The 15,233-nt window shown below is 36.5% G+C and overlaps 1 protein-coding gene across 1 annotated transcript; it reads left to right on the plus strand.

Annotated features, from left to right (window-relative positions):
• The first annotated feature begins 13,019 nt into the window (after window positions 1-13,019).
• LOC116215541 lies at window positions 13,020-14,777 on the plus strand. The gene is made up of 4 exons (XM_031551282.1): window positions 13,020-13,450; window positions 13,860-13,962; window positions 14,087-14,239; window positions 14,385-14,777. Exons 1-4 carry the CDS (start codon window positions 13,203-13,205, stop codon window positions 14,520-14,522), a joined length of 642 nt encoding a protein of 213 aa, XP_031407142.1. The 5' UTR covers window positions 13,020-13,202; the 3' UTR covers window positions 14,523-14,777.
• Window positions 14,778-15,233: the final 456 nt, after the last annotated feature.

Below are 15,233 nucleotides of genomic sequence, written 5' to 3' on the forward strand. Positions count from 1 at the left end.
TTAAAATTAGTTACTTTTTAATAATAAGACTTGTTAATTTCTCGATCTATTCAGTTTATACATGAAAATTGAAAATGTTATTAAATTTTCTAAAAATCTCTTTACATTTCGAGCAAGTAATTAGCGGTGAAAATTTATTTTTAGTTTTAACTTAATTTGTAAAGTATTTCACTTTAATATGCTAAGTTAAAAATTGATATAACTTTACATTGTTTCAAAATTTATGATTTTTGAATAATTACTTTCTTTTTAATTATGTAATGAATATTTATGTTTATTTTTAGTTTTAACTTAAATTTATAATTATTTCACTATAATATACAAATTTAAAATTTCATATATTTTTATATATAATTTTATATATTTGAAAACTCCCAATTTTTTAATAATTAGTTTCATTTTAATTATAATATTGAATAGTCGTGCTTATTTTGAGTTTTAATTTAAATTTGTAAATATCTCAATCTAATATACCAAGTTAAAGTTCGATATATCTCTACCTACATAACATAGTAAAGTATATCATGTTAAATTATTTCAAATCACGATATTTGGATACTTGATTTATTTTAGTTATATTATTGAATGTTTCTGTATATTTTGAGTTTTAACTTAAATTTATAAATTATTTCAAACTAATCTGCTAAATTAAAGTTTGATATATCTTTTATATACATACGATAGTAAAATATATGACTATAAATTATTTCAGAATTCACGATTTTTTATTAATTAGTTTATTTTTAATTATAATATTGAATATTCATGTTTATTTTGAGTTTAACTTAAATTTTTAATTATTTTACTTTAATATACTAAGTTCAAATTAGATATATTTTTACATATATAAAATAGTAAAGCATATATCACTTAAAATTATTTCAAAATTCATTTTTTGATACTGTGTTGCTTTTTAATTGTGATATTGAATATTTATATCATAAAATTATGTCATTCACAGTGGGTAATAAATGCATATTATTAATTAATGTGAATGGTTACAAACGCATGAGAAACTATTGTCTTGCATAATATGCAGATATACCGGTTGCCCCAAATATTATATATTATATATAGATCACAACATGTAATAATTAACGTGAACTGTTACAAACGCATAAAAAGTTTCTATTTCGCCAAATGTATATATGGCGGCTTTCGCCGATTGCCCAAGCATTATATATTATATATTACATATAGATGGATTATGTCCTAATTCTTGTATCCAAACGACGTAGCAAAGCTTTCATGGCGGAGAGTAAGGGGCCTACTTATCTCCCACGCCCGACCCTATATATAGGCCCTTGGCAACAACCTCGTCCATAGGCCGGCCTTGTCATAAGTGAGCGGGCCTGGCATTCGGCTCGGCCCAAATCGGGTAGCTTAAAATTGCATACAGAAGCACTAAATTTTTGCATTTTTCTGTGTTCCTTTAAATTAATTCTACTTTTAAAACTGATGTTAAAGGTTATCCGGAGTCTTTTTATATGGCAAGGTGGGAGAAAATGCAGGTCGAATCAGCAGCTCAAGAGGCCTCGAAAAGTCGGACGACCCGTGTAGCCCATGCTCTTAACTATGTATACTGTAGGGCCGGCAATATTTGATATGACACGATTACACAACACGGAGTTAAACGGGTTTGGGTTGGGTATTTTTGATATTCGGGTTAAACGGGTCCAACCCGTTTAGACACGATTAATAAACGTGTCTTAGCGGGTTGAACCCGTGTAACCCGATTATACACGATTAAACCTGTTTATTTAACCGTGTTTAATTGTGTTACTGTAATCGTGTAACCCATTAACCCGTTTATCTAACTGAATTTACGAAAATATCCTTAGGTTAACCCTAATTTCGAAATTTCCATTGGCAGTAGCCGCAGTACCCGATTTCAACTTCAGTCTTTCACACGCCCCCTTCATCCTTCATCTTCACAAGTCGAAGTCGATTTCCCTCCTGCTTCCACGGTTCCACCCGATTTCCTTCGAAATTTGGATCCTTGAGTTGAATTCTTGCAGATCCAGCCTCCACCTGAATCAAGGACGACTTTGATCGTCTTCACAGTCCAGTCAAAGATCTCTCGTCTTCGTTGCCTTTTGGCCGGAGGAGAACCTCACTGGAAGTATCCTTCCCCTTTCGTCGCCGGAGCTTCGATTGGATCTTGATCGGACACGGTTTCCGCTCTGATCCTCTCCGTCACGTTCCTCATCATCAACATACTCCTCTTCACGTCCACCTTCTAGTATCAGGTATGCTTGCTGATTCTCGTCACTGTTTCTGTTGCCGGAGAGGAATTAGGTGAGGCGGCTTGGAGGAGAACTCGATTGGAAGATATTTTTACTTGGCTGCTAGCTATTTCTTCCTCTTGAGGAAATTATATGAGACTAGTTCTGATGAGTTCGTCTTCCAAAGTTCAACATTCTTTGAGTACTAGCATCGATTTTGGAACACATTCTGTATATACTATATAGATAAGCTGAAAGTATTGTCATGATTCGCATTTACTTCAATATGCAGGACATTAATTACGAGTACCTCAGACAATCGTATGTTCATGCTTACTAAAGATCAATGGATTTTTATTTTTTATTTTTTATGTTCTGCTGGGGAACATGACTTGCCAAGATTTGGATTCCCCTGTTGCCTATACAAAATGTATAGAAAGAATATGACTATTTGAGGAGTGATTCTGTATTCGGAGAAGCATGTGTTATCGGAACTTACAGTCTGTAGTCGTTGCTTGATTTGATGGAACTAGGTACGGGTCCACAGAGATCGTTGTCCGACAAGTCTCTGAGGTCAAACACGGGAGAAATGATGGTGCACAACAAAGTAATTATGTTGTATGCAAATTTAAAGATAGCTAGGGAAATACTATCATGTATTAATGTACGGGGACTTCACCTTATGGTACAATCTAATGTTTTTACTTTGGATCGTCTAGCTTAAAATATGCATGTGTTCAACTATTATACAAGCACAGGTCTCGGTGAGGTATGTAAATCTGATCGCTGAGAGATCAGACTAGATCGTACTTACACAATGCACTATATAGAATGCTCAATGCTATATACATCGAGACTCATGCAATAAAAAACGATCTATGATCTAGTAGGAAAAGAAGAGAAAAACTCACCGATGTTCCAGATGAGGGAAGTTGTATGGGGACAACTTGTTTGAGTGCCTTTCCATTTGCATGTTCTTTTTCCATTTGCATTAACCAGTTTCTCATTGTCTATTTTATTTAGGGATAATGAGTTCAGAAAATAATTTGGAGGTGAACTTGGAATCCTCTGAGAAGGAAAAACCCATGGCCACGAGAAGATGATGATATAGTAGAGCTCGATGTAGACGAGATCCAAGACACTGCAACAGGAACTCAAACGGGGACATCGAAAGGCAAGCGAAAAAGAAGATTGACCTCACCTGTGTGGCAATTCTTTGAGAAGTTGGCAGAAAAGTCTATTGATGGTAAGAGCCGCTGTAAGTGCAAGAAGTGTGGCGCTATTTTTCTTTGTGATAGTCAATATGGGACAGGAAATCTGAAAAAACATAGTGAAAGATGCATTCGTAAGGATACATGAGATGTTGGTCAGCTGCTTATGAATCATGATATGTCTTTGAGAAGTGATGCATTTGATCCCGAGCGCTTTCGTGAGCTGTTGATTGCTGCCATTATTATGCATGATCTGCCTCTTGGCTTTGTGGAATATGCTGCAATTAGATCTATATTCTCATATTTGCGTGAGAATGTGCCTGTTATATCTCGGAACACTGTAAGGGTTGATGTACTGAAAGTTTATAAAAAGGAAAAGGCACGGGTTAAGGGCTTGCTTGAGGAAGCAAGTGGTAGGATTTGTTTGACATCTGATTTGTGGACCTCAATTGCTACTGATGGGTATCTCTCTTTGACCGCACATTTTATTGATAAAAATTGGATTTTGCAAAAGAGGATTCTGAATTTCTCACCGATGCCACCTCCACATACCGGTGTGGCATTAAGTAACAAGATTACCTCTTTGTTGGCTGAGTGGGGTATTGAGGGGAGATTGTTTTCTATTACTTTGGATAATGCCTCTGCCAATGACACTTTCGTGAGCTTGTTGAGATCGCATTTAAATTTGAATGATGCACTCCTAGCCAAAGGTGAATTCTTTCATCAACGATGTTGTGTCCATATCATTAATTTAATTGTACAAGATGGACTAAAAGAGATTGATGTTGCGGTAGACAAAGTGCGGGAGAGTGTCAAGTATGTTAAGGGATCTCAAGTTAGAAAAGAAAAGTTTATTGAATGTGTGAAACTCTTCTCTTTGAATTCAAAGAAAGGCTTGAGGCAAGATGTCCCTACTCGTTGGAATTCAACATATCTGATGCTTGAAAGTGCCTTCTATTATCGTCGTGCATTTTGCTACCTAGAGTTAAGTGATTCCAATTATACAAATTGTCCTACCCCATTGTAGTGGTAGAAGATTGAGAAGATAAAGAAGTTCTTGGGGTTTTTTTTTTGAGATCACGAACTTGTTTTCTGGGAGTAAGTATCCAACTGCAAATCTATTCTTTCCTTCCACTTTCAAAGCATATATGATGCTCAAGGAGTATGGTGATGGGATAGATGAATATTTGAGACCAATGTCATTGAGGATGCTTATGAAATTTGAAAAATATTGGTCTAAATTTTCAGTGATTTTATCGATTGCGGTGATATTGGACCCTAGGTATAAACTTGAGTTTGTGGATTGGAGTTACAGAAAGTTGTATGGTAGTCAATCTTCGGAATTTCAGACTGTTCGAGACAAATTATTCTCATTTTATGAAGAATATACAGCACATGAGAAGGAGAATCGAACATTTGCATCAAAAGAGAAGGTAGTGCCGGATCCTGATCAAGAGTTCGAATCCGTAGATATGCTGGAGGTAAAATTTTTAATGATGTTATGTGTTACTTTGTCAATATTTGTTTTGTTCTCCCCATATATTTTCATTTTCATGTTGTCAATTGCACTTGGAATACTTTTATCATTGGTCTTTCCTTATTATTTTTAATTTTTTATCAGGAGTTCGATGATTATGCTGATAATGTGTATTCAGCATCTTCGAAAAAGTCCGAGTTAGAAAAGTACTTAGATGAAACGAGGAGCGATAGAAAGACAGACTTGGACATTCTTGAGTATTGGAAGATTAACTCTCAACGATATCCGACAGTTGCAAGGATGGCTCGTGATATTTTGAGCATTCCTATATCCACGGTTGCCTCCGAGGCAGCATTCAGCTGTGGAGGTCGTGTTCTTGATCAGTATCGGAGTTCTTTAAAACTTGACCTTGTGGAAGCACTCATGTGCTCTCGAGATTGGCTTTATGGATTAGTCGATAAGTTTACTTTTCAGATCTGATTTGTACAGTTCTTTTGTTGATCTTTCTCTTTTTTGAATGTAGATGGTTGTGGAATTTCCGTGGATCAACTCACAGAGGATGTGATGAACTTAAATATTAGCGAGGAGCCATCAACTCAAAGGTCCAATACTGTGGTTAATTAAAGGAGAGATTAGCTATTGGGAACATCAACAGGTCTATGAAATGGAATATCTTTTGGTAAGAGTTATAGAACTCTATCGCTTTTGTATTCACAGTTGTTTGACTTGGGTTGGATTCTATTATCTTTTGCAGTTGTTTATGAACTGATGAATTCATAAATGAGCTACTTTGGTCATCTAACAACCTCAGGCAGGCTGTTGGATTCTTGGTATGATGGATTTTTTTCCACCTTCTGAAATAGTTAAATAATTGGTTTCTTAGATGAGATGTGTTACTATTCATTGCCTAAAGATACATCCATTTCTGGCTGTTATTGACTGGCCAAATAGAGATCCATTAAAAATATAACTTCGGCGATTTGTGTAGATATTCCCTATAAATACTGTAAAATTGCATTTCCTTATCTGGGACTAGAGTTTGGTTAGGTGAGGACTTGGTGCGAGTGATCTCACGTAAGACAAAAAAAATTGTGTTTGCGCTGCCGTTGCTCCTTAGAGTTTATGAAGCTTTTTGAGTTTTAGAACATGTGACCGGCAAAAGTGCTTGGTTATTGCTGGGCTATTCTTCGTGTATATGGAGCTTGGGAAAGTATTGCTTGGTTATTTGATAATTCTTGAGCTATTTGTTCTGCTTTTTCTGGAGGCTTTTGCATTGTAGACTTATGCCTGCAAGTAGCCCATCTTTATATAGTGGATGCCCCTCGAGTTACAGAGTCGCTACTTCTGTCTGTATTAAACTCTTTTTGTCTTGTTGGCCTTGGTTGGGCGGGGCCTTTGTTAGACACCAAATCCTCTTTCTTCTTTAAGTTGAAAGGAATTTTCTGCAGTGAGCCTAAACATAGACTTGCTTTTGTGTTCCTTTTTGTTCGTTCAGTTTACGATTGTGTTTGGTAACACCTAACTGTTTGACAGCTCAAAATATCTTTCTAGTATTGTCTCTCTCTCCCTCCCTTCCTCCTTCCTCATGCATTATGAAACTTGTGCACTGGGAATCGTCTCTGTTGAACCCATATGTAAATCTTCGGGGGCTTAATCCTGTGAGAATGCTATAAGCATCTACATTGTACTATTGAAAAGATTTTGTTGACTTATCTGCTGAAAAGAGAACGGTTTGTCCCTGATATTGAGCATTTATGTATTCAGATACTGAGTGTCCAGTTGTTTATATCCAGATGTACAAGAGCGAGAGCAACGGTGAAGGTGAGAGGCGTGATTCAATTGACCATCTCCTGGAGGAAACTGACGTTCCATACGATGAAGAGGAAAAAGTGTCGGATGAAGAGTCTGAAGGAGAATCAGAAGACAGTTCATTTTTTAGTCTCGTTCATTACAGCTTTTCATTTGATGTCGTAAGCAAGACAGTTCATTTACTGGGTTGAATTTATGAACTGATGAATTCATTTTTGAGTCTCGTTCTTTGACATTGATGGCGGAACTCCTTAATGATTAAGTTGCCAGTGGAATTGTCAATGAACATGTCGTGTTTGCATAATTCCGGAGCTAATTGTATTGGTAAGATCTGAATTGTATTGTTTGAAATTTTGTTGAGCTGCAGTGCAACTGTGCAATGCATGGAGGAAATAAACGGATAAACGGGTCGTATAACGTGTCCGGATAAACGGGTCGTATAACGTGTCCGGGTAACCGGATTGAACGGGTAAATGGGTCGTGTAAACGTGTCCGGTTAAATGGGTTTATCGGATAAACGGGTCGTGTAAACGTATACGGGTAATCGGGTTTATCGGATAAACGGGTCGTGTAAACGTGTCCGGGTACCGGTTATAATCGTATCGTGTATTCGTGTACCTATTATGACACATTTCGATAAACGGGTTTAAACGTGTCGTGTACGGGTTGACACGAATATAACTGTGTCGTGTACGGGTTTTCAAAACCTGACCCGTTTAATAATCGTGTCGTGTACGAGTTATGACTTCGATAACACAAACCCGTTTAGACACGACACGTATAAACACGACACGATACGAATTGCCGGCCCTACTATACTGTCTGGTCTGTTGCTAAATTATTCATAGAGAATGGCTCATATTTAGATTCACTATTGTTATTACGGTTAATTCCCTCACCCACCAAAAAAAAAAAAAGGCACAAACTTTGCAGTTTGTATCCTTTCTAGTACGAATTTTCGGAGATTCCCAAAAAAAGTACCAACTTTGTAGTTTGTATCCTTTGTAGCACGAACTTTTAGAAATTACAAAAAAAAAAAGAGCACAAACTTTTGGTTTTGTATCACATCTAGCACGCGGTGACCCCCACGGTGAGTTTTGATAGATTCCTCTGATGTGGATATTTAACGGCGCTCACGTGATTGATGGTAAATAACATGGCGAGTCTTCTACACTCCGAATGATGCCACTGGCTCTGGTACCCACCAAGATTTGGACTCCTGAGGAAGGAGAAAATAATGAATTATCAGGAACCATAGGCAACATTATAGACTATTCTCAGGCTATGTTTGAGTTCAGAAAGTCTGACATTCTTTATGAGAAATACATTCATCTGCCTTTTCTAAGAAAACAAAGAAGAGGTGCTTTCAAAGCTCTTTCCCGTTATGTCTTCCTCGATAAGGAAAAACCATTAGGGAATGCACTTCCAAAATATGTCGCGATAAAAGCGTAGAACTTGTCATTTCTTCGCGTCTTCTTTAAATATTTGGAAAAGGAAAAACAGTATATATATTTCAATCCCATTTCTTCAACATCAAACAGCCCTAAGAATTGGTCGAACATTCAATATCAGTCTATGATGAATATGAACTACGAGGAAAGCCAAAATCCCCAGTTACACCATGAATAGAGAGAACATTTGGAGGAGCACGTGATGCGGTAGCTCCAGGGATCCTCTTGTATGAAAAAGCATAGGCCCCACCTGCAAGTGCCATTGACATGAAGAACAAACCCGCCGCAAGACAATCCACGCACGTCTTGAGACAATCCTTCGATATGCCCATTCCAAGTTTCGACCTCTCCAAGTGGTTTTCATCTTATGTTAGGGCAAGCTCTGCCTCTTTCAGCTTCATCTTCTTCCTTAAGAAGCTGAGCTCCAAAGTCTTCAGGTCATTTGACCGACTCTGCTCTATCACAGATTTCTCGAATGGGCTATATACATGGGGCGCTGGTGGAAAATGGGCTGCGATATGCTTCAAGTAATACACGCTAGCTTATTTGCGGGCACATGTGGACTGATTTCTGGGTGATATTCATTAAATCTGCTGATTGAATATATTGAATATCCTCAAAGTTTTGCATTGTCTCTTCACAATCATCTCTGATCCAAGAATTGCCCGGGCAACCGCCGTGCTCCATAGTCGGGACTCCAATAGCTGTTCGAGAGGATGAATCATGCATCGGTCCCATGGTCCCTTAAAGTGCTCTCGAGAGAAGTTCTCACAGCTCATTGAGATGATAAATCATTTATCACTTATCAGCCTAAGGGTCCTTAAAGTGCTCCCAAGAGACCGCTCAAAATTATCGGCAAAGCCAGAGAGTTTATCGCCGGAAACATGTTATTGGACCATCAGCTAAAAACAGAAGGCACCCGATTTACTACTTCAGTATCTTGACCTAACATAGAATTCCCACAAACCACAGAAGGAACGCAACCTGTAAATTGGAAGAGTCGATGCAGGAGACAGCAGCATAAGGTCGCTCTTACATTTGATAATGATTATCTGACAGCGCAAGTGGGAATCTGCGAGTCAAGTGGTACGTTGGAGGCAAGGAAGCATATCAGTGAGTAGATCAAGAATATTCACTCTCATACAGTCCCTGGACTGTTATGGGCTTGCTCAGAGGGGCTGGGTCGCTCAGGGGCAAAAAATTCAGGATTGGCCCATAAAGAAAACTCGAGTCGTATATGAAATTATTAATTGCAAAAGAAAGTTGGATGAAGTGCATACACACACTTATCTACATATCTATATATGTTATATCATATAATCATACGTAGTGGGTGTAGTTTCACCTACCAAAAAAGGGAGAAAAAAGAAAGTATTAGATACTATGATTTCTATTTCTCTCTAGTCGGCCTATGGACCTCCATTGTAATCTTAAAAAAAAAAAAAGCATTGTTATGCACTCGTGCCAACAGAATTATTACTTCATAGAAAAGAAAATGTTCGCGCGTTGTCACGGATTATTTTCAAGATAATATTATTCTCAAATCCATTCAATTTATACTAAATTTAAAGTTATTTATATTTTCTATATATTCTTTATCTCATTATTTCCTAGCATGATCCTCGCCTATTTCTCCTCTGTATAATTCAAATCATATCAAACTAATGAACTGTATTAGGGTGTTTGAATATGATCTCAAATGAAGTAAAAATATTTCTGTAAAGTAAATACAAACTTAGAGAAACTATAGAAATGTAGAGCATTCAAACCAATATAGCTTGTTTTTGCATAAAAGTATAATAACTTGTCGAGCGGAATATTATAAGTTCTTTTGTCATTTTCACAAAGTTATAGGCAATTTTCGGGAAAAAGAAATATTTAAAGGAAAGTTAAAAAAACTTTTATGAAGAAATATATGGAAAATTTTAGATAAAATATAAAAAAAAATAGAAGTAGCTAATGAGTTAGTGGCACATGCCAAGCAAAAGAACTCTGAAACTCTTCTTTTAATTTATGTACATAGATGTATTAGGATATAAATATAATCTGGGATGGATAAGGGAGTCATGAGGGTCGCAGTTGCTGCCTAAAATTTTGATATTATATGAAAAATTGTAAGCTTAACTTTCATTTTTAGTGAAATTACTTATATTTACTTCATAATTCGGTAAAGTTACTTTTCCTTTTGTCCACCCCAATGGCTTGCCCTCCCGATCAAAATCTGCATCCGTCCCTGAATATAAATGCAAATTATTCATGATTCATATATCAATTGTTGCTCGGTGTGCGTCGGCATTCGTTGTGTGGCATTTTGATAAAATTTAGCACCTCACATTAGTTACCTCAATACTGGGACGAACCAAACAGGATGTAAAAAAGAGCGGTTGACTTTCCTAAAATTTTGACAATGAAAAATTAGGAATGTGTTTGGTTTTTGAGTTGAGTTGAGTTGAGTTGAATTTTAATTTTAATTGGTTTGTAATGATTGTACTATTGAATTATGAGAAAAAGTGTGAAAAAATAATTAATAGTTGAGAGAAAGTAATGATTAAGTAATGATTGTGTTGTTGAATTGTAAAAAAAGTAATGAATAGTTGAGAGAATTTAGTATTAAAAATTGAATTGAATGGTTAAAAAAATGAAAAAATAATGATTGTGTTGATAAGTTGAGTTGAGTAAAGTTGAAAATTTTTTAAAAATCAATTTTAAATGAAATTAATTTCTTATATTCTATTCCCCTCAAACTAAAACAATTCATCTTCCTATTCGCGCTTCAAGAGTCTTGATCCAAATTTTAGGTCCCTCCATGCCTTCATGTGTAATTTTTTGCACCGACTTTTCTTTAGTTTTCAATTTTTTTTTTTCTTATAAAAAAAGTTTTTCAAATTACATGATATTAGCTGCCAAGCCCAGAAGACGACATTAAAACGATATTCACTCGATATAAAAGGAGCCAATATGGATGTCATGCTTTATCATTAGAGTTATATGCAATCTGTATTCGCTAAAGTAAGAAATCACATCACAATTTGAGAAAAAAGCAATCACACCACGAGAATTAATAACCAGCTATGGATTCAATATATTTTTTTAAGGTCCATAATATATATATACATATATATATATATATATAACTAGGTAGAGGTCCCTGCAGCGTAATATGTGTTATCAAGAAAATGGTTAATCTACTAAAAAAATCTCTGTAACTTTCGATAAATTATTTAATATTTATCCACGAACTAAGAAATTTTTTTATATTTTAAGAATATATAATTGAAATTTGTTCGCAATTTTTGATAGAATAATCGAATTTGATGATTATTCTAAGAATAAAATAATTTAAAAATCGACGGACCTATTTAGAGAGTTAAGGGTTAGATAAGTGAGGAAAATATTTCTTCCCCAATACCGCTACTGGCCATGGGCATGAAGCCATCCTACGGAGATGCAGTTGGCAGCCGTAATGTTCGTGGCATGAACTCACAGCGGTAGAATAATGAAAGGGCAAATACCGAATTTGGTGTGATCCTAATTCCTCGAAGAGAGGGCATGAACGACACTGGTGGCTATGGCATGATGCTTCCTCAAGAAGAGGGTGGAAGTAGCAATGAATGGCTTTCAGTCAGTTGACATGTAAAACGTAGATACTTAAAAGAATATACATTGAATCAAATGTCAAGAAAAACGAGGTAACATTTCTATAAAAGAAGTGAAAAATCATTTGCATGGAGAGTTGAGAACCCGTCATTGACAGCTTCACGATGTTGCTGCTCAGCTTTTATATTCTTATAATTGAGCTATAAAAATTCGACGGCCTTCATTTTTTTTATATGATTTCCATTTAATGTAGTGTTCTAATAATAATCTTAAGAGTTTTAAGGGTCGTTTGAATTCAGAGTTAAAGTTATTTTGATTTTGATATTGATTGTGAAAAAGGACAAATGAGATGTGATTATAAATTTGACTTGAGAAACGTGTGTTTTTGTTGTGTAGTGTGTTGAGTTAAAGTTAAAGTTAAAATTTTTGAATTGAGAAATGTATACTTTTGTTATGTAGTGTGTTGAATTAAAGTTAAAATTAAAGTTAAAATCAAGAATCTTTGAATCCAAACGGGACATTAGTTTTTCTTCGTAGAAGTGATATATATATATATATATATATATATAAATTAGAGTTGCAGTTAGCTGACAGAAAATAAATGGTCAAGTGATAGCTTCATTTGGAAGTCTATTGGTGCATTAAATATCTGTTAAAAAGTCGTGGAAATCTAGTTTCCAGTCTAACAAACCGTGCATAAATTAGGGGAAGTTATTGAATAATTTCCGTCACATCACGTGAAAAAACATCAATCAAATTATATAAAATTAAAAATTTAATATTAATCACTCGAATAATTATTATAATTATTTTTTATTAAAGAATCCTTATAGATTTTTTCTTATCACGCCATTTGAGGTAACATCATCTAAAATTTTCGCCAAAATTAGAGTCTTCCGGAGGAAGTTATTGCCATGTTACTCTCCCAGACTGTACAGCACAAATCGAGAAGGCAATATTCGGTTGGCCTTCACTGCTTTTCCGGGCATTGGTAAACTCCTACCTGGCATATTGTACAGTTTCAGCTCGGGATCGAGTTCTCTATCTTTTATCTTGGCTTTAATATATCTCGGGTGGACTCCTACGATAAATCGAGTCGTGTTTTCGATTTCTCTTGGTCCATTTTTTAAGTCTTCCTTCTCTTCCGACATCGACATCCCCATCACAATCAACATCAAATTCGTTCCTCTAATTCCTCGGAACCGCGTACACACGATATAAATCCCCATTTCCAGGCAACTATTAATTTAGGAAACAATTTTCGTTCGATCGGGACCATGATGAATCTGGACAATTCTTATTCTTTGTCCACTGGTGTGGTGTTTTTTTCTTAATGATCTTTATCTTGATATATTCCACTCTTGGGCTGTCTTCCATATCATATAAAGCCAGAAGAAGGAAAAGGAGACTATACACATTTCTCCGTTAGGTGATGATGTTGCTCCGATCAGCTCTTTCCCTTCTCTTCCTCCTTGCTGTGGTCCGATCCCAGTCCTTGCCGCCGGCGAAGTATGATGGGTTCGTGTACACTAAGGGTCGGGTCGATCCGGATCCGGTTGCTATCGAGGCGTTCCTGGACCCGCTCTGCCCCTACAGCAGGGACTCCTGGCCGTCGCTGAAGAAGACCGTGGCCCACTATGGCCGCCGCGTCTGGCTCATCGTCCACCTCCTCCCCTTACCGTCAGTAACTTATATAACAACTGATCTCCGATTGATTTTCTGAGAAATTCTCTTGCTTGGCTGGGGGATCTGGTGAATAGCAGAAGCATCCAATTGGACGCATTATTTTCATTTTGTTTAGTAATTCCTGGTACTTCGATGTCAAAAGTTATTTCACAAAAATACTTTGGGAAACATGATCCTGCTAGGTCGTACGAAATTTTGCCCGTTACGATAGGAACTTTATGATATTTTTCAGTATAAAATTTTGTTCAATTTGGTCTAGTTAATCAAAATCGTTGTGATCGGACCAATTGCTCCTACGGGATTGAAAATCTGATTGCTGCATCTGATGGCACTGCTCGAACTACTCTGCCACTCTTGCCGTTTATCTGAAGTCAGTAACATATCTTGTCCGATACTCGCGCAGTTACCATGACAATGCATATGCAGCATCTCGTGCATTGCACATCGTCAATAAGCTCAATAGCTCGGGTACGTTCCCCTTGCTGGAGCTATTCTTCAAGCACCAGGTCCGTACCGATCTCCATACAATGTTCGAGATTAATTCGACTTTGATCCCATGATTGTTCTTTCCTTTTTTCCTTTTCCTTTTGCTCTTTCTGCAAATTGAATGTTTCAAATGTGATCAAACAGGAGAGATTCTATGGCGCCCAAACCATCAACAAGACGAGGGCCTCCGTCATAAAAGACATACAGAGGTTGGCATCCAAAGTAGCTGATTGCTCGGGAGTCGAGGCGGGTTTCAACGACAGGCAAACCGATCTCAGGACAAGGGTGTCCTTCAAGGTAATTTGATTGCCAAAACCGAACACCAACACAGGAAACTTCAATCCGAGACAAAATCTCGTGATTAATTTGTCGGAAGTATCCTTATTCTATATCTTGCTCGTGCAAATCCACTGACCCGGGGGACTCTCCTTTTGTTGAGCAGTATAGTGCTTCGAGAGGAGTTTACGGTACTCCGACGTTCTTCCTCAATGGGTTCCTTGTGCCTGACAACGGCTCAACGATAGATTACAACGGTTGGAGACACCTCATCGACCCGCTTCTTTCATCGAGGGAGGCTTGAGCAATTATATTGATACACGTTTTCCTTGATGATCAGACTACCGTTGTTTACGATAATCGTAGTCGTGTTTACTATTTGATCATGGAAGGTGACATGCCTATGCACGCAACCACGGTGGGTGTTGATGAATAAGTATCTTCTTGTGGTTTGTTGATCCAATTTGGTTTAACTTGTAAATGCGAACCAGACGGCATTTGGTACTTGGTAGCCTTTTACTTTTCCGTTTTTGTAAAACTAGATCGATTACTCGACTTTTATAAGTTTTCGACTTTATTATATTAACTAACACAACTTTCTAAATAAAATAATGTGTTAAAAGTTTTCAAATGTATGTAAAGCTTCTTTTGTAAAAATTAAAAGCTATAATTTTAGTAAGAATTATGAATTGATAAATTATATATATATATATAAAAAGCAATAACTTTATTCAACGTTATTATATGAATAAACATAAACATGAGATGTAATATGAAACTAAATTGAATTCTTAGTGAATGGATTTTACTCGTAGGATAAGTGTTAGAAACTTAGTGAATTGACTCCTGGAGCTGCGCTGACACTCAAACGAAATTAATCAAAACCAGTAGGCTGAGGATATAACCAAACATATATAACGAGGGCAATGATGTATCAATAAGACTGCGATTCAAGATGTGATTCATCCTCTGCGATAAGGCAACTATGAGTAACTCAATTATGTCATTTTCCATG

Source organism: Punica granatum, chromosome 7 (assembly GCF_007655135.1).
Source record: "Punica granatum isolate Tunisia-2019 chromosome 7, ASM765513v2, whole genome shotgun sequence".
Taxonomy (NCBI): Eukaryota; Viridiplantae; Streptophyta; class Magnoliopsida; order Myrtales; family Lythraceae; genus Punica; species Punica granatum.

Bases quoted from the DNA above. Each gene is read 5' to 3' on its own strand.
- LOC116215541 (XM_031551282.1), top strand. From the start codon at position 13,203: ATGATGTTGCTCCGATCAGCTCTTTCCCTTCTCTTCCTCCTTGCTGTG. The intron at 13,963-14,086 runs GTCCGTACCGAT...GTGATCAAACAG, and splicing joins AGCTATTCTTCAAGCACCAG to GAGAGATTCTATGGCGCCCA. The intron at 14,240-14,384 runs GTAATTTGATTG...TTTGTTGAGCAG, and splicing joins GGACAAGGGTGTCCTTCAAG to TATAGTGCTTCGAGAGGAGT.